Source organism: Pholcus phalangioides, unplaced genomic scaffold, assembly GCF_987345545.1.
Source record: "Pholcus phalangioides strain wild (caught in Gottingen) unplaced genomic scaffold, Ppha-v1.0 ptg000003l_1, whole genome shotgun sequence".
Classification (NCBI taxonomy): Eukaryota; Metazoa; Arthropoda; class Arachnida; order Araneae; family Pholcidae; genus Pholcus; species Pholcus phalangioides.
In genome coordinates this window covers 13,601,572-13,626,363 of record NW_028301596.1, presented here as the reverse complement: position 1 = coordinate 13,626,363, position 24,792 = coordinate 13,601,572, and the positions used below count along the sequence as shown (strand labels likewise).

The window sequence follows — 24,792 nt, the reverse complement described above, 5'->3', positions numbered from 1 at the left end:
AAAACAAATCAGTCAAACGTCCCGTAAATTTTGGGTCATATGGTCACATTTTGAATACAGAGGCAAATACAATTGACGAGAAATAAAAGTTTCACACATCGATTGCGTTTCACTTTTATGAATTCTAAATCTAATAATTTACATTATAAAAAAAATAACAATTACGCAACAAATCAGTTTTGAGATGAGATTGTAAAAAAAAATATGTTCGGCTAATTATTATTAACATATATTTTTTTTATTTTTCACCCGGGGATTGAAGTATACAATACGAGCTAACTCAACCCTCGCTCAAAGTATAGCTACTAGCCATCGTTCAGTCTTTTCAGTGTATGTTTGCTATGTGAAGTTAATTTAAAGTTATCTCGGCAACTTCGTGAACTTTTCTACAAAGATCGCACGTGGTTATCGAAAGAAATGATATCCAAATCCGTAAGTGAAACGCTTCATCCCTCCTATGTATGTGCCTAGTAACAGTTGGCGATTGTTTATTATGCATATTGTGTACCAAAATGGTCGCCATTATTTGGAGTGTTGTTTTTCTTTATTTTTGTGTTTGTAGATCCCTAAATAGTTTGTTTGTTTGTTTGTTTTTAATTTGTAAACAAATATTGGGGTGTTTGGGGGTTTGTTTTTTATTTATTCGGAGCCTGAGCAATTTGTATTGTGAAATCTAATGTTATATTGGTTTCTTCTTTGAAGGTTTATTATTATTTTTTTTTTCCTTCATGTGTTGAGATTAGCTTAAATGTTGTCAATGTGGTTATCAGCACATTGGCTACAATTACTTATATATGTGTACTAAAATGCATGTGTTACAAGGGGTAATTAATGTAATTTAGATCAGCTGTGGCGTTATATGTTTTGGTGATATTTTTACATTTGGTGGTTAATATTGTTTGGAAACCGTCTTTTGATCACTTTTGTTTGTTTGTTTCATTTCGAAATGAGTATTTATGTTTTTATGAGCATAATTTATCTCTGGAACTCGAAACAACGAGCCGTCTTGGCTTAAATAACACTTCTTGGGGGGATATCCCCGACTCAGGGGTGGGAACTTTGCGCTTTGCGTCGCAATGCACCAAAACTAATATCTTGCGCCAATAGCGTATTTTTCCATTTTTCTGCGCCAAATAGCGAATTTTGCTTCAGTATACCCGGAATTTCGGAAAGGACGCCAAAAAATTTTTGTTCCTGCTAGCCACGAAACGTTTCTTTACGAGAAGAGCTTGTTTTATTCCACTATACTTAAACTATCGGGCTTTCCATCGCGAAACCCCGATATTGTCTGTGATCGTGGAACTGAAGATGGTTTGCAATGCCTTTCAGCTTTAGAGTGCAAATTCGAGTGTTTCCGCTTAAAAAAAAAAGTCGTCACTGGAAGCAGCAGAAATTACTGTAGTCGATTGTCATTGTGCTAAATCCCGATGTTTCGTGAAAAAAATTTTCATTTCGGGAGTAAAAAGTGCATGTCTGCCGAATTACGAATGCCAGTTTAGAAACTTTGCCGAATATTGCCAATGTTGCCGAGTAACGAGCGTTAAATCGCCAATGTTGTCGAATAACTAGCGTTAAATCGTCAATATCGCCAAATAACGAGTGTCAGATCGCCAATCTCGCCAGATAATGAGATATTATCTGGCGATAGATAATTATATACAGATAATTATATAACTTTATAGATAATTATATAAATTGAAGTGCTGCTGTTCCAGGCAGCAAATAGTGCCCTCAGTAAGCAAAAATCATCTTAAATAGACGGGTGCAAAAAATTTTATGACAGCCGCTCTTTCAAACAAGGTGTCAAAAGCCTAAAACACCAAAAACAAAAATCAAGCTGACGAAAATATGTTTGATAACAAAAGACAGTGCAGTTTTATTTTGAAAATGGTCGAGGGTTAATGAAAATATTCTTGTTAATTTCACTGCTCCAATTTATAAATATCTGCTCCAAATCCTGAATTTGCTGCTCCGAATCCTGAATTTTGCTGCTCCAAGGCTGCTCCGAAATGGATTTAGTCACTTCCCACCCCTGCTGACTACATTATTTAACGTCTTAGCTGCAGCAACCAGTTACTTTGAATTTAGCGCCCCCTTGTAATTTTTAAAAGTTGGGAGCAGCTATAGCGCAGTTGACGATTTTTTTTTTGTTTAGTGAGAAAATGATTCAAAATTGCGATGAAAAGTCATCTAGAGGAAAACTAATGCAACCAAGGAAAAATTGTGGTAAACAAACATACCAACATTCTTAGACAAAATAAGTGATCAAGATTTATTTATTTCGACTCAGTTCTATTGCCATCTATGGGCAATTTGCTACCTAGTGAGTTTTGCCGGAAGTTAAACAGTCATGAGTGCGTATATAGTGTTGTCTGATTTTTCTGTGCTGCCATCTGTATTTCAGAAGTGAAGTGTAATGATCGAATTACATTTGTAGGTCTGTTGCTCTCTGTGGCGAGACTTTTTAAAGAAGAGATCGGCTTGTATTTGCGCCTCAAAGTTGGGAACCATAGAAAACCAACTTCAGCTGAGCACCAATGTGGCGATGGTGGGGTTCAAACCGGGATGTATTTAGTTTATTTTAAAACTGTTTTTGGTGATATGTTGGTGTTTTTTCATCTTCGGCAAGAAAAACTGTCCGAAAAAATAATGAGTCGCCAAGAGTGAAACAGTCGTGCTTTCTTTCGTCATTCTTTCCAAAGGAAAAAATCATTAAAAGCGATGATACTATGGCTGTTAAAATGATAAAATTACGATAAAAAATGAAGATTAACAAAGAAAACATTCTTGGTCAAAATAAGGGATCAAGATTAAAAATATAACGTCCCAGACCAGGTACAGGATTGATAATAATAAAAACCAGGACCATTTTGAGTGATATAATGATCATTGTTCTCCCTGACTTTTTATTAATTCTAGGGATTTGGCTAATCAGATGTAAAAAGTTGTAGCCAAATGAAAGAGAACCTAAGCCAAATTCGCGCATCATAAAATGCGAAGTCCAGAACAAATGCGCCAAATGGCCAATTCGACCATCCAGAGGTCAAATGGACGCTTGCGAATTCAATCTTTTATTCATTCGATATTTTGTTGCGATTTGGCGCAATGGTGATCTCCAGTGCGAACCGTGGTCAGGGTAAAATAAAAAACTGGATTTGGTCAAAAAGAGTTCTGGGAGCCATTATAGTTTGCGGGATCAAAACTATGATGGCTAGTGTGTAAAAAAATTCTTAAAAATGGAAGCATATCAATGTACAACGTAAGAAAAATAAATCGAAAATTATATATTCTAACAAAAACACTGGGATAGTATATACCAGGGGGTGGCCAACATGTTTTATACACTTTCTTCCATGTAACAAATTAGCCTAAATTATTTTCTTTCATTATAAATTCAAATGATTGATGAAAACTTTTGTATTTTGAAGCATATTTACATGTACTAGGCCTATCACTTGATGTTGATATAGATGAAAAAAAACATTCTTAATTATTTATGGAAATGACTTAACAGAATGGACATCCGCCAGAGAAAAATCTGGTACTAAAGACATAATGGGGTGATAGGTGACCCAGAAACTCCTCTATAACCTTTGAAAAATGTCCACCCCATTAGTAAATTCTACAAACACACGCCCCCACCTCGTAGTTTGAATTTTGGTCTGGTAAAATCTTTAAAAATCTGGTCAGAGTAGACAATGGTCTTGCTCAGCTGTATTTTTCTTTTACTTGAAAATTTTTTGTTGAAATTGAATGGTACTTTTATGTTGGTATAAATCTCGCGTTTATGTCTCTCACATTAGTGATCCAGAGTATATCCAGTGAGACTTGGGGAGGGTGGATAGAGCCAGGAAACAAAAATAATATAGGGAAACAGTGATGGTAACTCGTGGGAAATTTCCCATATTCGTGGGAAAAATTGGTTCACATGGAAAATTTTGTGGCGTTTGTGGGAAATTTGGAGAGTTCATCAAACAAAAGAATTTTTGTTGAAAAAAATATATAAATGCAAAACAATGCTTTTTTTTCTAGTGTAAAATACTTGACTGCATATTTCCACCAATAGATGGCAGCACAATTTTCGGAATGTGTGGGAAAAATTTAGTTAAAAGGGAAATTTGGCTTGACGAGGTTACCATCACTGTAGGGAAATAATTGTTCTGTCCTATTCATACTAAAATGCCTCTTATGCCACATCTTCCTGGATCTGTGCCTGGCAGTGATTTTGACGATCTGCACTATTTAACTTTCTTATTTAACTGAAAAAATAACATGATGGGGAGAATGTGGTAAAGGGTTTAAATTGAATAGAGATAACTTATTAAATTTAACTTAAAACTTCATAACTAAGAAAACTTTACTTTAAATCATAGTTTCTGTTGCATTGATTGAGTTTTTGGAAGACGTAACAGAGTGGACAAATTAGTCTAAATTATTTTTTTCTCATAAATTTAAATGATTTGTGAAAACTTTTATTATACTTTGAGGCATATCTCCATGTGCTATCATTAGATGCTGATATAGATGAAAAAAAAATCTTAATTATTTATGATATGGACGTAACAGAGTGGACATCTGACAGAGAAAAATCTGGTACTAAAGACATAATGTGAATATTAAGTCATTTTGCAAAAGTCAAATCCAAAATTTTTGATCAAGCATCAAAGTAAACCTTCAATGAGCTCAAAAGTTTTATCAGATTTAATCTGGTATAAAAATATATTTCCCAAATTACCGTAACAGTGGACGTTTTAAAATGGAATAAATATTTCGGGACACGAACAAAAAAAAAAAAAATAGTTTTTCATGAGGAAAAACGTTTTCTCAAAATTTTATTGTGTTTTATTCATCTATGGCACATATATATAAATAGTGATCCAGCAATAATAGTGATCCCAACAGAGCCCTCAATTCTATCATGCTTATATTCTTGAATGTAGATCTGCTTGAGTTTTTATAAGCTTGCCTTTGCATATCTATCTTATATGGGTCATTCCCAAAAAAAAGTGCACATTCCACATTTTTAAAATGAAAAATTCAAAGTTGAATTTCCAAAATGAAATTGATCTCAAATTATAGCATAGCTGCCAAGTCTCCCGAATTTTGCCGTGATTGTAAAAAATCCTTTCATTTAAGGGAAAAAAATTATTCCCCAGAAATTTACCTGAAGAAAACGAAAATTTCTACTTCATAAGCATTGTGCAAATCAGCGGTTCTCAACCGGTGTTCCGTGTAAACCTCCCAGGGGCTCTGCGGCAACTCGACAAAAATAAAATGAATCAGTAAATTTGATAGGTAAGTAAATAAGAGAGGCCTACAAGGTTCTGCCATAAAAATTATGTACAAAAAAGGGCTCCTCGAGTCAAACACAGCTCCGCCATAGAAATTATATACTGAAAAGGGCTCAGCGAGTCAGAAAATGTTGAAAACCGCTGGTGTAAATTATCACCATTTCATCAAAGCACAAAAAATATTTAATTTTTTTCTGGGAGGAAAACCACAAAATTAGAGCCAATCAGCAAGTGTCAATCCAGTCTTTTGAAATCCAAAATTGTCACGATCGTGTATATCTGCTTTATCCAGATGGGCCAGATTGAGATTTTTTTGGTGTGCAAGATTTGATTTTTGAGAGGCAATTTAACCCAAAGACTGGTTGGCCATGGCTTACACCATGTCATGGTTTTTGCAATAGGGAAAATATCCTTAAAATTTCCCTTTTACTAATGACGGAAATTTTTATAGTGCCGGACTCGTGATGCGAGGATCCGGGTTCGAACCCCACAGTGGTGGTCGGCTGAAGTTGGTTTTCTGTGGTTCCCAACTTCAAGGCGCAAATGCGAGCCGATCTCCCCGTTAAAAAAAGTCTCGCCACAGAGAGCAACAGTCCTACAACGGTAAATCATTCAACCATAACACTTCACTCATAGTTAGTAAAACTGGGGGCAGATGACAGCACTACACATAACAAGCATTACACAGAAACAAACTTTACGTCAGGTTGCACTACACGTACATTCCCGCATGTACCGATTCGTTGGGGGGTTCCGCGGGGGGGAGGGTGCATGTGTGGTGTGGCAGTAGTAGGTAGGGGCTCGGGGATCCATGATGTTCTTAAGTCAGCCACCTCGTTGGGCAATTTGCCTGTTGTGGCGTTGTATTTGTATTTGTATTTGAAAAATCCCTAAAATGTTTTAAAAGATCCCTTTTACATTTATTTTTGTATGGAATTTGGATCCTTTCAAAAACCTCCCGAATTCTCATTCTCCGAAGTTGGCAGCTGTGTTATAGCCTATGACTTGTTTAACCGCTTTGCTCACTAGCAATTGGCGAGAAATTCGAATGATCTTTGTTTGACGAATCAGCGATAAATATGATACAAGTTTTGATAACCTTGTTCTAACATAATGGCATGTTAGAAAAAGTAAGGGGGAAAAACACAAATGAAAGGAAAACAGCATATTACATCTTGTTTGTAAGTACAAGGTGAGCAAAAAGTCTGTAAAAACTTTAAAAATGAATAAAAACTGGAAAAATAACTGAAATATACAGTTTTTGCAGGCTTAGCATCGTTATGTCACAGGAAATTTTTTGAGACAGCAGATAGGTGGCACCGGTACGAGCAACTTTGGTGGAAATACGCAAATGAGACTGTTATAAGAACTTCCGCTCCTAATCTACGACCAGTTCACCATTGTAAACCATGTATGTGAACAAGGATGCTGAGTGCAAAGGATAAAGCTTTGTTGGTGAAATTGTTTTACATGAACCAGGAATCATCTACTACTGCCTTGCGTAAATTCCAAGTTCAGAAGAATGTGACTGGAAAAAGACCTTTAACAGCAACAGGCCACATAAAGCTCGGTCAGCGGTTTTGAGGAAACTGGAATGCTGGAGGATCGTATAAGAGCCGTATGACCATGTTTAAGGAAGGCACGTTTGCCACGTTGCAGCCGAAATGGAAGCGTTTGCGTCCGAATCATCTGCAGAGACCAGAAGTGCTCGTAAATCCAACCTGTTGGAAGGAGGATTCTTAGGAATTCGTTCCAATTACAGACCCTTCATTAAAGATTTCTTTGTTATATCTGCACCATTGCATCAGTTTTTGAAGAAAGTTCAAATTCACTTGGAAACAAGGGTGGGAAATTTTAGGTGCGAACAAAAACACTTGTAAAATCAGAGTTTTACAGTGATTGTGGCAAAATCATGTTGCTTTTTCCCCTCACAAAATTCCTGGTTACGACCCTGATGCTGAGGATTACATAAAAATAGATGATAATGTGTAGGCCTATATATATAAACTGAACTGGGTATGACAGATATCGTCAGTATTTAGTAATTATATACTAATGATTTATTCATTTTATCTTATTAAATTATCTAAATACTCTATCTTCAATTTAGTTTTATTTTAATTCAATCACACACGAGATCGTTTCATTATTTTACACATTATAATTGAACCTTTATTAAATAGAAACCTGCATTCAATGGAAAAAAATCTTGGTCCCTTGCGATTCCGTTGAAGACAGGTTTTACGGTACCATATTTTCCTGCATTAATTTGGATTGTACAAAAGAAAGAAAGAAAAATAACATTTGCGGAAGCATATTATACCCGCAGGATTTAAAAAATGAATTGATAAAAACTTACCTTGTGTTTCAATAATCAATTCATTGGTACACTAAGTAATGAGATTTATTTACGAAACAATAGCATTATTTACACACGAAACAGAATTTGCAGTTCAATCAAAAACCTTCAAATTCAGACTCGTCACAGGGGTGGGAACTCTGCGTCGCACTGCGCCAAAATTAACATCTTGGGCCATCCTGCGCCAATAGGGTATTTTCGTATTTTTCTGCGCCAAATATCAAATTTTGCTTTAGTATGCCTGGAATTTCGGAAAGGACGTCAAAAAAATTTTTGTTCCTGCTTCTTTCTGAAAAGAGTGTTTTATATTCCACTGTACTTCAACTATTATCACCTTATTTAAACTGTCTGCCATCATTGAGCTTTCCATCGCGAAACCCCAATAATATCCGTGATCGTGCAACTGAAGATGGTTTGCGATGGTCTTTCAGCTTTGAAGCACAAATGCGAGTCAGTTTCCATTTTCAACAAAAAATTCGCCACTGGAAGCAGTAGAAATTGCTGTAGTTGGTCGTCATTGCATCAAATCCTGATGTTTCGTGAAAAAATTTCATTCTGGGAGTAGAAAGAGCATGTCCGCCAAATTGCGATTGCTAATTTAGAAACTTTGCCAGATAATGAGCAAACTTTGTGGATAACAAAAGACAGTGCAGTTGTTTTATTGTAATGTAGAAGAAGCAGGTATAAAGGGTGAATTTGATGCCCCCTTCTCTAGTCCAGAACCCGGGACACTAGACTCGTCTGTCCCTCTACCCTTCCAGTTGCAGCCCTGCATTTATCCTCCAAACTGGTAATGCGTGCATTTGAAGTTTAATGTTTACATATTTGTGTCGTAGGTCTGTGTGATCGTGGTGGCAACCAGAAGGTGAGACAGAATCAACGAATGAGTATTGTGGTGGAGTGAGATTAAAAAAATAAAAAAAACTGAGCAGAACTCTTTATTTGGAATTTTGAGAGAAGTGGGTCCAACATAGTTAGGTCTAAGGAAGTTCCAAAATTTGGTAGGATTTGTTTTTAAGTGATGGGTAAAGGGTGAGATAGGTACTTGGTCTTTTGGGTGGAGATGAGGCTCTTGAGACTCTGAGTGGAGGTCGAAATTGAGGATTTGGGTGCATTAGATTTGTTGGATTAATAATAATAATAATCTTATAAAAATGTAATGCAAACATGTAAATATTTTTTTAATGAAAATTCATTATCTCATTTTCGCTCCCCAAAAAAATCTTTTAAAAATACTTTAAAATATATATATATATATATATATATATATATATATATATATATATATATATATATATATATATATATATATATATATATATATATATATATATATATATATATATATATATATATATATATATATATATATATATATATATATATATATATATATATATATATATATATTTTTTTTTTTTTTTTTTTTTTCTAAACACTGCACTATGCTGCAATTTTTAGAATACATAAACTAACCTTAAAATAAAATTTTAACCTGAAAGCAACACATTTTCGTCGAAAACAAACTATTTTCCCAAAAAAAAACCATTTTCCCCAAAAAAACCTGCCCGGAGGGGAAATGGGTATCTACCCGGGGAGCAAATTTGACAACCCTGGTTATAAGGGGGCCTCTTCCTTTCACGCCCTCTGCCTAAGATCAAAAATTTAAAATATTTTTGTAGAGAATTAAAATATTGGAATATAAAATAATTTCTTTTATACTATCTGTTATATAATTTAAAATTGTTTTCTAGTGACCCAAACTTTCTGTGAAGAATTAGATCCTTGTGCCCTTCCAAAAGCTGATTCTGCATACAGACTCATGATTTTTGCTATGCAAAACAGTGACTACCACATAGCAGTTAAATGACAAAACTGGATATTCAAGGTAGAGCTTTTACAGATTTGTTTTTTCCCCCACGATCTCAGGAAAGTTTTACAATTTGAATGGGTGTTTCAATCCTTTACAATTTTTTTTTTAAAAATGCGCATTCGCAATATTGTAGGAACAAGGTGGATTTACGTTGCATAGATGCTATCTTTGAATGCTGGCAGATAGCTGCAAAAGTGTCGTAATTTGCAGTATGTAACCTGGAGGGAGAAAATCTGCAGAGGAATAAAAACTCCAAAATTTGACAACTACACCCGCCCCTCATTCAGGGAAACAACTTGAGAGATATATCCCTCATCTTATTCTTCAGCAAACCTGCGTGTTTATCAATACCATATTGTTTATTGTTTTAAATTTTTACATAAATACAAGATGAAACAAAAAAATCAGCCAAGGGGTCTAGAGACCCATACTGGATGATACATTGCAAATTTATAATGAATAATAAGGAACACAGTTACTTATTAGTAAACAACATCAACAAACTAAAACGGAAAAACAGAATGTTTGAAAAACACATACACACGCACACACAAAATGGGGAGGGGGTTTCAAAAAATAAATAAATCAAATGTCAAAACAAAACCTTCACATAATTTGTAGTATTTTTGGCAACAGCAAGGAGTGCAATTTTATGAAATACGCATTGCATGATTTTCAGGTAAGTATATGCAAATATAAATCAATATAATGTTGCAGTGCTTAAGATCAAATAGATTCATAATTTAACTGATTGAGGAGCATAGGCAAATCAAAAGAAACTCTCGATGTCACTGATTGAAAAAATATATTGCTTCATGTGTCTTTTGAAAGGTACTAAGTTAGTAATGTTCAGCATAGCAGGTGGTAAAGAGTTGCAAAATTTCGGGATGAGGTAAGTAAAATGCTTCCTTAGAAGAGTTTTGTGGATAAGTGGTAGAGAGTATATATTGTTCAATCTATTGGAGAAACGGGAACTGTTCAGAGATAAAGCAAATTGTCGTTTAAAAATAATTATAGTAGATTTGTAGAAATAAAGCTGACGTAAGGGAAGGATTCCAAGACTGTGAAAAAATTGTTTTGAAGGAGTCAAATAGTCAGTTGTGATAAGTCTTATTGCTCTTTTTTGGAGTTTCATTATTGGTGTAAGATTTGAAATGAAGTCGCCACTCCAGATAGTTAAACCATATAACAGAAGAGAATGAAATAATGAGTAATAAAGTGTTAACATGAACGAGTTCGAACCCCACAGTGGTGGTCGGCTGAAGTTGGTTTTCTGTGGTTCCCAACTTCAAGGCGCAAATGCGAGCCGATCTCCCCGTTAAAAAGTCTCGCCACAAAGAGCAACAGTGCTACAACGATGAAGCATTCAATCATAACACTTCACTCATAGTTAGAAAAACTGGTGGCAGATGGCAGCACTACACATAACAAGCATTACAGAGAAACAAAAACTTCACGTCAGGTTTCACTACACGTACACGCACATTCCCGCATGTACCGATTCGTTGGAGGTTCCGCGGGGGGGGCGGGGTGTATGTGTGGTGTAGCAGTAGTAGGTAGGGCTCGGGGATTCATGATGTTCTTAAGTCAGCCACCTCGTTGGGCAATTTGCCTGTTGTGGCGTTGTATTTGTATTTGAGTGATCTATATATGGTTTTAGGTAATGTAGTTTGTAAATTACATAGCAAAGTTTACTTTGCAGATATTTTACATGAGTTTTCCATCTGAGGTTATGATCAATATGAATACCTAATTATTTAATCGTGGAAACCTGTTTGAGACTCTGGCAGTTACAAGTTGAAATGTTTTGGCAATTATTATTGTGGAATAACAGATTATGGTTGAAGTTTATATTATTCATAGAAGAGAAGTACATAAACTTCGTTTTTGTTACATTTATTTGTAAGTCGTTACTGATGAACCAATTACGAATTATTAATAAATCAGCGTTTATCGACTGCAAGTGAATGGTCGTCATCAGTTGAATAAAGCAATACTGTGTCATCTGCAAATGTTATGATTTTACCAGTTAATTCAATGTTGCAAAGGTCATTTATGAATATGTTAAATAATAATGGTCCCAGAACAGAGCCCTGAGGTACGCCTTTGATTGTTTCTAATGGATTACTAAGATTATATCCAACTTTAACTATTTGAGATCTATGACTAAGATAAGAAGCAATTAATTTATGTGCATTACCTCTGATACCAAAAATATGTAATTTATTGAGTAAGATACGACAGTCGACACTCTCAAATGTCCAGGAAAATGGCAATAGTCTTTTTGGATGTATCAATTTTTTCTACAATATACTTAGTGAATGTTAAAAAAGGGCAGTCTCTGTGTTTCTGTTTGGAAGAAAACCATATTGATTGATAGAAAAAAAATTTACATGCGAGAGGAAAGAAAACATTCTATTCTTAATGGTAATTTCAAAAAGCTTTTGAAATTAATACAGTAATACAGTAGTGTACAAAGTAGTAAAACCACTTTTTCAAGGTCGCGTGATCATGATACATGGTAAAAAAAAGAAAAAAAGTGGGGGGCAGTTTTTTCTTAGAACTAGGAAAGAATGTGTCGCGAGGACGAACAAAATTTTTATGTGTCCTTTTCTGAAATGCCGGGTATTTGATGCGTTATAGCATGTCAATGCCATTTCTGACTTGTTCAGTGTGGTAAAAAGTCAGCTAACAGATAGTTCAAAGTTTCTTCAAGAAAACTATGGTTTCGAACCAATCATCTCAGTAATGGGGGAATCGGATCTGGCGAACCATGCAAATTTCAATGAATCTCAGAAGAATGTTAAAAATGAAATTTCAGAACATTAGGAAATTACTAAAAATGGCATGCAAAAAACTTTAAATGTATTAATTAATGTATTTGCATATAGAGTGTGATTGAGCATTGATTGTGTAACTTAACCAATAAATTTCATCAGTATGTAGTAAAATGTGGTTCAGTATTTTTTAGTTTATAATGAATCAAATTTTTTGCCATTTTTGGCATGTTTTTCCTTTCCCGCAAAAGAAACTATATTTCTCAAAAACTTGAAAAAGTATTTCAAAATTTTTTTCCGGCCCCGTTACTTTTGAGATAGAGAGGTTTGACTATATAAATTTGATTTTAGTCTGTGTGTGTGTGCGTGTCAAAGCAGGGCAACAATGGTTCCTGGGCCTCAACAATCACTTTCGGAATGTCTACTTACTGGTTTCTGGTTACCGTGGTTCTCAAACTATGAGTTTCAGGCATGCATATGCCTTTACAATAGTTTGCCTCTTCTTTAATTATGCCAGTATTATAGTTTATTCCTTATAATGGTTCTTTAATCCTCTCAGTAATTGAAGAAAACCCCAATAGCGCCTGGTATTGTAGCTAGTTTCTTCATAAAAGTTTACAATTCAGCCATGTTGGTTTAATTTGCTTTCAAACTTCAATATTGTGGGCTACAAGCTTCAATATTCTCATTTTCTTGACAGGAAGAGAGACGGGAACAGAATATTCTTGAAATATTCTCTCATCACATTATATAAATTTCACACTACAATCAGCACATTATAAATTACTAGAGAATATTTTTATCGAAAATAAGAATTATTCTCAAGTTATTTATAGAGATTATTTTTTTAAAATAATGCATGTTATTAAAAATATTCTTGAGAATACTCTGTGGAAGGACTCCTATATTCTCATTCACAGGGTTCCCAGTGACCTGGAAAGTCAGGAAGAATCAGGGAATTGGAAAACAGTCAGGGAAAATCAGAAGATAAATCTAACATTCCAGTGGTTTACCTTCATTTTTTTCCATGGAAGATTATTTTTCAGATCCCCAGGGAAAGAAAAAAAATCATTATCCACATTTTTCTCCAGATCCCCTACTGAGAGAAAAATGTCTTATCAGTTGAAAGATGGGATTTTACATACTGGAAAACAATGTCGGCCAAGGAACAATCTGTCCTTTAAGTAAATAGAGGAAGGAAAATACTGTATTTTTCTGGAAGGAAATCTGCATTTTACAACTAATCGAACACAATTTTAAATTCACATTAAAATGTGCTCACGGGAAAAAAGTTGTAAAACTGCTGCAGATTTTTGTGCTGAATATAGGTGTTACATCAGATGGAAAATATAAAAGAGAAAGTATGATTTGTAAATTTTCAAAACTGTTGACCTCAATCTGTCACTATCTGTGATTGAGTAACAATATCGCGTTCCAGAAAACTGAACAATTTTAACTGACCACTGCAAAAATTATAGGTATATGGAGGATAATCAAATTTTTGCGGGTTTTTACAGTAATCAAAGTATGTTAATGTAACTTCGCTGAAATATCACAAATAATAGAACTTGTAAATTTCTGATATCCCTCTCAAGTACATTATGGTGATGCCAGCATCACCAAAAAGAACAAAAATATGTATTTTAAATGCCTTATCTGTGATTGGTCTGATGAAGGGGGGAAATTTTCCCTGTTTTAGTCTCCTTCGTATCACGTAGTTATAAAAGGGAAAAATTATGCTTTGCTCCTAAAAAAATTTGTCTGGTGCGTACAGGGACTTGTATAGGGACCACTTTATTTACACCAGGGCTTTGTCAAACCCTGGTGTAAATAAAATAAATGTTTGTGTGTGTGACATTATCTTGTGACTTTTATATTCAAAACTCATTCGTGTTTTTTTTTTTAAATGCAGGTTTTTTTGGAATTCTGAATAACCATGTGAACTATTACCTGTGGCAAAGTTTACTTCTATCTCCATCTGCAATCATGGAGGTTCAGGAAGCTCAAGAATTGGGTATTTCTTCAGATATGGAAACAGAAGAGAGGAGGATTGTTCTAGCAGATTTTGTGCAATCTAGTGTTCAGCCCGACAGAGCTTGCAATGAGCAAATAGCTGAACAAGAAGTGTATGGATACCTTGAAGTTCAGCAAGCAGATATTACTGATCAAGGTGCCATTTATGCTCAGAGCATAGAAGCTATAGATGGTTGCATAGAGATTGATGGTCAGCATGTCATTTTGGCACAAGGAGAAGGTGGTGAACTGGTGGTTGTAGTGAATGAGAGTGTTGCCACAGATGAACAAGCTGTTGAAGTGGAACAGAGTATTGCTCATTTCTCCCAGTGCTCTGTGCTGAATTCAAGTGCGGTATGCACAACTGAAAGTGGTAGAGGCCATCCGGTAATTGTGAGAGCTAGCCAGATGATTACAAGTGAAAATGTATCGGGATCATCAGATGAACAAACTCATGTTATAACCACTGATAGCAATTCTGACTATAAATGTTCTGTTGTAGTTTCATCTGACCAATGTGTTCCGCAGAGTACAAGAACAGACTCTGGTGATATCAACTCTCTGTGGAGTATAAGTGGCACAAAACTTCAAGAGAAAGATAATGGTACTGAGATGCTATTTATTCCTACTTGTTCATCCCTGAACGATCCTGAAATTGCTTCTAGATTACTTCTTGCTCAGAATGGGCAAGTTTCTGGAAACAAAAGTTTACTTGGTCTGACTACGACTCTACAAGAGTTTCAAGGCACGGGAACTGTTCGAACACTTGCAGTGCAAGGTGTGATGAAACCTAATATTGAAGATTCTCCTTCAACACCCTGCAACAGTACAAGGCATGATCAGGAAATGCAAGGCAGCAGCAGAATTACTGTGGAAGATATCAAACCTATTGAGACGCATGTTATTGAGCAGGTGGACGGAAACACGGTGGAAATGATTGAAATAAACTATACTAAGCATTATGGGGAAGATGCTGTTGATATGAAAGAAGAAATGAATGACAGTGATGTACATATCTCGCGACAGATAGAATGCGGAACATCTGTAATACAGGTTGCATCATCATCTTCATCTGATTTTCCAAAAGTACAAGATGTTGGTGAAACGCATGTAGAGAATGACAATGAAACTAATGAAGCATCTGAAATTAATGAAGTGCATACCCAATTCGTCACTGAGTATGTTGGAGATCGTGATGAGTCATTTGTGCCTGCAGATAGCACTGTTTTTCCAGAAAGTGAATTTTCCAAGAAGAAACCTGAAGATGTTCATTCACCAAAAATACCATCTGAAACATCAACTAAGTCGCCAGCCTCAAATGCCAGTGAATGGAACAAGGGATTTTCTGAAAATCCAGAAGATTTCATTGTAGTAGATGAAATTAGCACAAGTGTGAGGAGCATGAAAAACAAACTTTATGGTGAAGATGGGAATAGCTGTGCACCATCAAAAGTGACTGTGGAACCTGAAGAATCATCTGAAATTATTATATGTGAGGAAAGAAATGAAGGTTCAGAAATAGACAATGATGAAAATCGAAGTAATTTCAGAATATCTGAAAGTTCTCAGTCAGTAGATTCTCGAGAAACACAGAATAATGAAATCGAAAGTAGTCGCATTCTTGATGTAGAAAATTATGTTCCTGTGGACACTGCCAAATTGGACATTTCAATTGGTATACCTCAGTCTGAAAGTAGTGCTATGCAAGAGCCTGTTGCATTGTCAGAATCTGACCCAGCTGCTGGGCACTTTGATCAGATTCAAATTGAGGTTCAGGTTACAGATATCCCTTCAGAAGTACATGTAATTGATTTAGAAAAATCTTCTGATATAGTTTCTGTGGAAGCCAATGCAGAACATTCTCAGAGAACTCCATCTTCTACATATGTGGCTAGTTTGAGTGAAAATAAAACAAGTTCCAGATCAAACTCTTCTGAATTTCAATGTGTAGAAATAATAGATGTAGAAAATTCTCACTTTGAAGTTCAGTCGGAAGTATCAACAGAAACTGTTGAGATAAACAAACAAGCAGATCCTGAAGAAAAAGCATCACCACATGATGAAAGATGCCATCCATATAAATCTGTATATTCTGAAGCAGATAGCAGTTCTTGGTCTGTTGTTAATGTTCAATCTGAGCCTCAAATCGAGGAATGGATAGTTGTTGATTCTGAAATTACTGATAGTGATCAAATGGTGAGCAATAAAGAACCAGCTGTAACACAGTCTGAATTGGACCCATACATCAAAACTAGTGATGAAGGAATCTCAGTTTTAAAAGTATCAGAGACTGATGATGTACACCAGACACTTCCAGAGGAAGATGATGATGAAGGCAGTAATAAACTTTATTACCAGGACACTGTGCAAAATGAAGAAGAAAATTCACTCCCAAAGACGGCACTTGATGCTACAGAAAGTTCAGATAATTTGCTTGTTGACGACTCTAGTACATATGACCATGAAAATCAGCATTTGAAAGAAGAAATTGATTTAGTCGTTGAAGTAAATGAAGAGAGCAGTGAAAAAGAAGTTATCATTCGAGAACCAGACCATTCCAATGATTCTGCTAGCACTCTTCTTGTGTCCATCGAAGATGAATCTACTGTCACTGAAATTTTTGTAACTGGTCAAGATGATGATGATGATGATATGCAAATGGAAAGAGAACAACCCATGCTTGATAGTTGTGAAAAGGAATTATCTTGTGATCAAACAGGGCAACGAAAAACAGTTGAATCTAGATTAGATATGAGTGAAACTAATACAATTTCTGATGAAACTAGTTCTGCTGCTGTTGAGGAGGCTGGTTCTGGCGTTGTTGATGAAACTAGTTCTGCTGCTGTTGAGGAGGCTGGTTCTGGCATTGTTGATGAAACTAGTTCTGATGCTGTAGATGAAACTAGTTCTGATGCTGTAGATGAAACTTTTTCTATCACTGTTGATGAAACTGGTTCTGCCGCTGTTGATGAAACTAGTTCTGCCGTTGTTGATACTCATTCGGGCACTGTAGATGAAGCTCATTCGGGCACTGTAGATGAAGCTCATTCGGGCACTGTAGATGAAGCTCATTCGGGCACTGTAGATGAAGCTCATTTGGATGCTGTAGATGAAACTCGTTTGGACGCTGTAGATGAAACTCATTCAGGTGGTGTAGATGAAACTTGTTCTGCCGTTGTAGAAGAAAATCATTCTATCACTGTTGATGAAACTCATTCTACCACTGTTGATGAAACTCATTCTACCACTGTTGATGAAACTCATTCTACCACTGTTGATGATGAACCTAATTCTGCCACTGTAGATGAAATTCATTCTATCACTGTTGATGAAACTCCTATGGCTGTTGATGAAACTAGTTCTGCTGCTGTTGATGAAACTCCTGTGGCTGTTGATGAAACTAGTTCTGCTGCTGTTGATGAAACTCCTATGGCTGTTGATGAAACTAGTTGTTTTCCTATGGGTACTCCAGATAGTTCACTCTCTAAAGAAATGCCTACAATCTTAACACAATCAGAATCTTGTGAAAGCAGTGAAGTAGCTGAGAAAAAGACTGAAAGCGATATTGTACAGAATGATGTGCGTTTGAGAAGAGGACGGAGAAAAACTGTTAATACTAAAGAAATGTATGTTGAGCCAATTCCTGATGATACAGTTATAGTTCTGCAAGACACTGCAGATCCACCTGTTGGAAGTGTTCGTGAAAAAGAAACTGTTTCTAAAGGTGTCTCTTCATCAAGACGTGAACGGAGAAAAACTGTGAAAACAAAAGGTTTCAAGGTTGTTTCAACTCACATCGTTGAAACTGTTATAAGTAACGAGTCTGATAATGCTCATCAAATGGCTGAAGAAAGATGTGCTGTAGAAGAAGAATGCAATAAAAAAGATGCTGAGAAATTTAGTGAAGATGAAACAGAAATGAAACAAGCCATTACTTCTCAACGCAAACTAAGAAGAAACAATAAATCAAAAGATATTTCTTCAAGTGTCGCAGATGAAACTGGAAAACTGGCGAGAGAAGATGCAGATGAGGAGACTATTGAAAGTAACAGTGTATCAGCAATATCTTCCCGTTCAATTAGAGGAAGAAGGAAAACTGTCAAGACATTGAGTCCGGTGTTTTGTGATGATGTTGGTGATACGTCTAAAAGCGATGAGCCATCTAATACTGATTGTAAGCGAGAAATGGAAAAAGAACCAAATGTGGAATACAATCAGAATGAAGCAGATATAAGTGATGTGGCAAAGAATGGAACTTCTCCTTTGCGGCGAGGGCGAAGCAGGAAAGCAAAAGTTTTGATTGATTTGACTGTTGGCGATGCCTCTGAGAACTCGCAAGAATCTGATGCAGTTCTCCATGCCATAGACTCAGTTCAAAGAGAGGATGAAAAGAGTAGAAATATGACCATTGATATTTCTCGGAGGAGGAGAAGCCGCAGTAAAGTATTTGAAGCAACAGTTGTTGAAGAAATAAATGAAACCCAAACTGCAGTCAAGGAAATACCTTCCCGTTCAAATAGGCAGCAAAGAAAGCACATAGAAATTCAGGGAGCTTCATCTGATTCAGCTCATGATACTACTAGTGATATGGCATTAAGTGAGGAAGACTCATTTGAATCTAAAGATTCTCAGGAAACAAAGAAGCTTTCTCAGGGGGAACAATCGCTAAGCGAAAAAAGTGGTGGTGATAACATAGATACTGAGATTCCTACAGTTAAGGGAGGACGAAGAAAATCTAATAGGAAAAAAGAAATTTCAAAGGACATAATATCTGATGAGAATCACAAAGATGTAACAAGTGACTCTCAAGAAATACAGGCTATTGAAAAAGACTCCGATATTGTCGATAAGCAAACCAAAACTGAAAATAGCAAAGTTTCTCCATCAAAAAGAGGGCGAAAGAGAATGGCTACGTCAAAAGATGTTCATAATGATTCTACATCTGAGGAGCTACCTCAAGAAACTGAAAAACAAGAACTAGATGTCAAAGGTGAAATCACAGAAGAATCTGTGATGATCCCTTTTTACTTCAAACAGAAAGTATGTGAAGGAAAAGGGGATGAATTGAATGAGAATCTCGAGTCTGGGCAAGGATGTAGGAGAACTCTAAGATCGAAACGATATAGTAAGTCACTTCCTGAAAAATTATTAAAGAGCACAGAAGTCGCATCATCAGCTGCTTGTTTAAATGTATTGGAAGTACAACAATCAGTGGGAGAAGTTGGTGATACTTGTATCCAAAAGAATTCTGCTCCAGAGAAAATTGAAGATCAGCATCCAAATGTGGAACTTGAAACCAGTAACAATGAAGTGGATATGTCACAATCTCCACAAAAGCAAGGAGAAATCATTGACATGAATAATGATTCAGTAGATTCAACATCTGAAAGTCCTATTGAACATGCTAATGGTGCAGAACAGTCATCAAATGGGAAAAACAATGTTGAAAATGCTGGCACAGTTTCTGAAAAAGATTTGGTGGAATATGAAGCACAGAACAGTGAAAGCATGATGGAATCTTCATCAAAACGAAGGCGAAGTAAAAGAGTTGCAAAAGAAACTTCTAAAAGTACTGAAACCAATAACAATGAAATGGATGCATCACAATCTTCACAAAAGCAAGGAGAAATCGTTGACATGAAAAATGATTCGATAGATTCAACATCTGAAAGTCCCATTGAACATGCAAATGATGCAGAACAGTCATCAGACAGGAAAAACGCTGTTGAAAATGCTGGCAGAGTTTCTGGAAAAGATGTGAGGGAATATGAAGCGCAGAACAGTGAAAGCATGATGGAATCCTCTTTATCAAAACGAAGGCGAAGTAAGAGAGTTGCAAAAGAAACTTCTAAAAGTACTGAAACTAATAATGAAATGGATGCATCACAATCTTCACAAAAGCAAGGAGAAATTGTTGACATGAAAAATGATTCATCAACATATGAAAGTCTCATTGAACATGCAAATGATGCAGAACAATCATCAGATGGGGAAAACGATGTTGAAAATACAAGCAGAGTTTCTGGAAATGAGGGGGAATATGAAGCACAGAACAGGGAAAGCATGATGCAATCTTCATCAAAACGAGGTCGAATTAAAAGAGTTGCAAAAGAAACTGCTAACAGTGCTGAAACCAGTAGCAATGAAGTGGATGCATTGCAATCTTCACAAAAGCAAGGAGAAATCATTGACATGAAAAATGATTCAATAGATTCAACATCTAAAAGTCTTATTGAACATGCAAATGATGCAGAACAATCATCAGATGGGGAAAACAATGTTGAAAATACAAGCAGAGTTTCTGGAAATGATGTGGGGGAATATGAAGCACAGAACAGGGAAAGAGTGATGGAATCTTCATCAAAACGAAGGCGAATTAAAAGAGTTGCAAAAGAAACTGCTAACAGTGCTGAAACCAGTAGCAATGAAGTGGATGCATTGCAATCTTCACAAAAGCAAGGAGAAATCATTGACATGAAAAATGATTCAATAGATTCAACATCTAATAGTCTTATTGAACATGCAAATAATGCAGAACAGTCATCAGACGGAAAAAATGATGTTGAAAATACAGGAAGAGTTTCCGGAAAAGATGTTCTGGAATATGAAGCACAGAACAGTGAAAGTGTGATGGAATCCTTTTCATCAAAACGAAGGCGAACTAAGAGGGTTGCAAAAGAAACTGTTGATGATGAGGTATCCGAAATAGTTGATTTAATAACTTTAGCAGAATCACTTGATCAAACAGATAAAACCAAATGTACAGAAGATGTTATGAACAATAATATCGGGGAAAGCTCTGTTGAACCCAGTTCTTCAAAACGCTCAACAAGAAGTTCCGCTCTTCGGTCACAGACTGCAAAAGTTAAAGAAAGCTCTGGTGAGTCATCTCGAGTGACAGTTGTCCACACTGAACACTCTAAGAAAAAGAGCCCTAAAACCAAGAAGTCTGGGAAAACGAAAGTAGCATACAGGGAAGATAAATTAGAGAAAGTATTAGTTGAAGAAGATGAATCCATAGCAGCAGACATAGAAGATGAATCCATGCCAGCAGACATAGAAGATGAATCCAGGCCAGCAGACATAGAAGATGAATCCAGGCCAACAGACTTAGAAGATGATTCCAGGTCAGCAGACATCGAAGATGAATCCAAGACGGCAGACATAGAAGATGAATCCAAGCCAGCAGACATAGAAGATGAATCCAAGCCGGCAGACATAGAAGATCAATCAAAGGTGACTGCTGTAGAAGATAAATTGAATGTAGAAGGCATCTACACAAAAGATCAGTCGAAGGACGAAACCTTAAGTTCTAGAAATGTATCTTCACAGAACTTTAGCACTGATGAGATTGGCTTGCAAACTGTAAGACGATCACGTAGAAAGCAAATTATTTGTCCAAAGGAAAATTCTGAAGAAATTGTTGTTACTTGTGAAACTTTGGAACAGAATGCTCAAAACGTTATAGACCTAACTTGTGACAAAGATACGACAGAATATAGGAGGCGAGCTCCCAGGCGAGGGCAAAAAGCTAAGACTTCAGAAAACAAAATTAGCACTTTGCAGCAAACTGATGATAATTTTGCTGCTGCTGATACAGGGTTGCCGAATCATGAAAGCTCTGCATTAAACACTGAGGAAAATAGTAGTATAAGAAAAAGGAAAGGAAAAAAGGTGAAAGGTAGGTTTGGTTCAAAGAGAAAAACCTTATCTAAAACACAGGACTCCTTTGATGAAGTATTGGATATTGACGGTGATGCTTCTGACTTAAATTCTAATACTGTTGAATCAGTCATTCATGAAAATGAAGCAATAACTGTAACAACAGACCAATCACCTGAAGATACGAGTGATGATGTCGTCATAGTCAATGTATGTTATGAAAAGGCATTAAATGATAGTGAAATCATGCCACATGCAACTGATACAAATAATATTCAAGATGCAGAAACACAGGTAGGGAAACATACTCTGAGAAGAAGAGCGGAGAATAATGCAGAACAAAAAACTAATAAGCAAACAACTGATGCAACCACTTTTTCTACCAGTGTGAAAAAGTCATCTGTTGATATAAAATTATGTGATCAAGAGGAATCTGGAAATGCACCTGACGAAAGTGTGAAGAAGCAGGTGCAACCGTCCAAGCGCACACTTCGAAAAAGAACCCTAAATGAAATGGTTGATTCAACTGTCTCTGCACCTGATGATTTGCTTCTCTCTTCAGAGCCGAAAAGACTTCGAACTGTGGATAGTGGTGGCTCACAAAGTTCGGAAGATCTGTCAAATGAATGCAGTAACACTGAGCGTACATTGATTGCAGAATCTGACGATGAAACATCTGCATTGGAACAAACTATGCAAATCAATGAAAATGATGATTCATTGGAAATTGCAAGAGTAATAGCTAAAGTGTGTGCAGATACTTGTGAGAAAAATGAGAGTCCAACTGTGAATAACTCTGATTCGGCTGAAAGTGACAGAATACCATCAAAAAAATTAGATTCGATAGATGATTTAAAAACTAATGCGGCAGATGATGTGTGTGATTCTGAATCACAAGTCAATGTTGAAAATGACAATGAAGAAAAATCAAGGACTGAAATGCAATTCACATCTGAGTATCAAGATGAAGGTTCTAGTATGGAAGCAGATACACAGGATTCAATATCATCCACCGAAAATCCTGATTCAACAAATGAAGAAAATATAGGCTTGAATCAAGGTGATCACAGTAACAGTGTTGAAAAACCTTCCGGGAATGATCCTACTGACAATGTTTTACAAGAAGATGGAGGTGTACTTGTAGAAGAAACAATAATTGTACCTCCAAAGAAAACATATGCCCGAAAACCTAGAAATCTTAATCAGGGTAACAGTTCTGGGATTTTGGCTGCAAATACTCAGTCCCATGTTGACTCAGAAATGAAAAAATCCATAGATGTCACAGTTGCTGATCCAAGCAAAGAAACTGAGAGAAATAATGTTAGCTTGTGTGATTTATCATCTTCAAATGACGTCACAACTTCAGCGGAAGATTCAATTTCACCATCTATCAAGAATGCACGCAATGATAATATTGACATTTCAGTTCCACCCAAGAAACGGGGTAGGTTTTCTTTCCCAAGGTCGCAGTATGTTACCAAAGTTCTTGAAACTGCAAGCTCGGGAAATAAAGATGAGAATCTTTCTTCGCAAGATCAAAACAAAAGCCAAAAATTTTTGGAAAGTAGAGAAATTGAATGCTCGAAAGAAACAGGTGAAACACAGCAAAAAAAAGTTAAACTATCTTGTTCATCATCATCAGCTACAATGAGATCTAGTTTTCTCTCCAAAACTTTTGGTAATGTGAGTCGGAAGTCTAAATCGTATGATCCTTCTAGTGAGTACACGTTTCAGGTCAGTGACGATGATAGTCAACAAATAGATGTGTCCTTGAGCGAAATGCGGTCTCGGGGGACTCCCAGTCTTAAGAAATCTCCAAAGAAACCAAGGGGCAGGCCAATAGACTCTAGAAACCAACTAAAAGTCACTTCGGAAATTTGGCAGAGAGTATTGGACTCTTCACCGGCAAAAATCAAGGGTCCAACTCCATATATTAAAAAATTCACGCGGCGGATAAAAAAATTTGGTCCCCCACAACCGTTGCAGTCAGCACCAGAGTGTCAAGATGCTGGTTCATCAGTTTATAAAGAGGGTGCAGATTCTGTTATTGGTGAATTTGCCATTCTGTTTAGAGTTCAGCAAGAGATACCAAGAGAAGTTGTCAATTCTCCTCAGCTAAGGTGTGGTAAGTGCAGTTATGAAACAAATCATATAGAGAACTTGTTTTTTCATACTAGACTGTGCAATGCTATGGACATCCAAAGGGAGATCACCAACATGGAACTACGTGAGAGAATGAGGGGTAACCTTGAAGAAGAAACTCAAAGTTCCAGATATCCAAATAATGGCATCAATGGAAGTGAGATATTCCAAAGGTGCATTTCTTTTCTTTTTAAGATCTAACATTTTTAGGAAATTTCTGTTTTGTCTTCCATATAGTTTTGTACAGTGAAACCAGTGTACAATGATGCTGTCTAAAATGATATTTTCTTTTGTCCTAGCGGAATTCCCATTTACTGAACGTATTTTGAACCTGCCTACAGCAATAATCACTTTTAGATGCATCTGTCCATAACAATTAACAGATGATAGTACACAGGGTTCGTACGGGTCAGGGAAAACCTGGAAAAGTCAGGGAAAAAAAATTTTACTAAAAAAAGTCAGGGAAATCAGGGAAAATGGCCCATTTTTGCTTTAAAACCTGGAAATTTCAGACAACGACCTGGAAAATCGTCACGATTGCCGTCTGATCGGGAAAAAAGATTGATCAAAAATAATAATGAGGGGAAAAAATCCGTGGGGATGAAAAAGGGAATTCCGATAACATCGTAAATATTGATAATCCGTAAAATATTGCAATATATCGCAAAAAAACGT

General features: G+C 36.2%; 1 protein-coding gene across 2 annotated transcripts in view; it reads left to right on the top strand.

The window, feature by feature from the left end:
• The first annotated feature begins 293 nt into the window (after positions 1-293).
• Positions 294-24,792, top strand: part of LOC149088131 (uncharacterized) — a 60,307-nt gene continuing 35,808 nt past the window's right edge. For both annotated transcript variants that reach the window (XM_089244796.1, XM_089244788.1), the window contains exons 1-2: positions 294-432; positions 14,213-24,290. In XM_089244796.1, the coding sequence (XP_089100922.1) occupies positions 14,287-24,290 (10,004 nt within the window). In that variant the 5' untranslated portion in view covers positions 294-432; positions 14,213-14,286. The remainder of the gene's footprint in view (positions 433-14,212; positions 24,291-24,792) is intronic.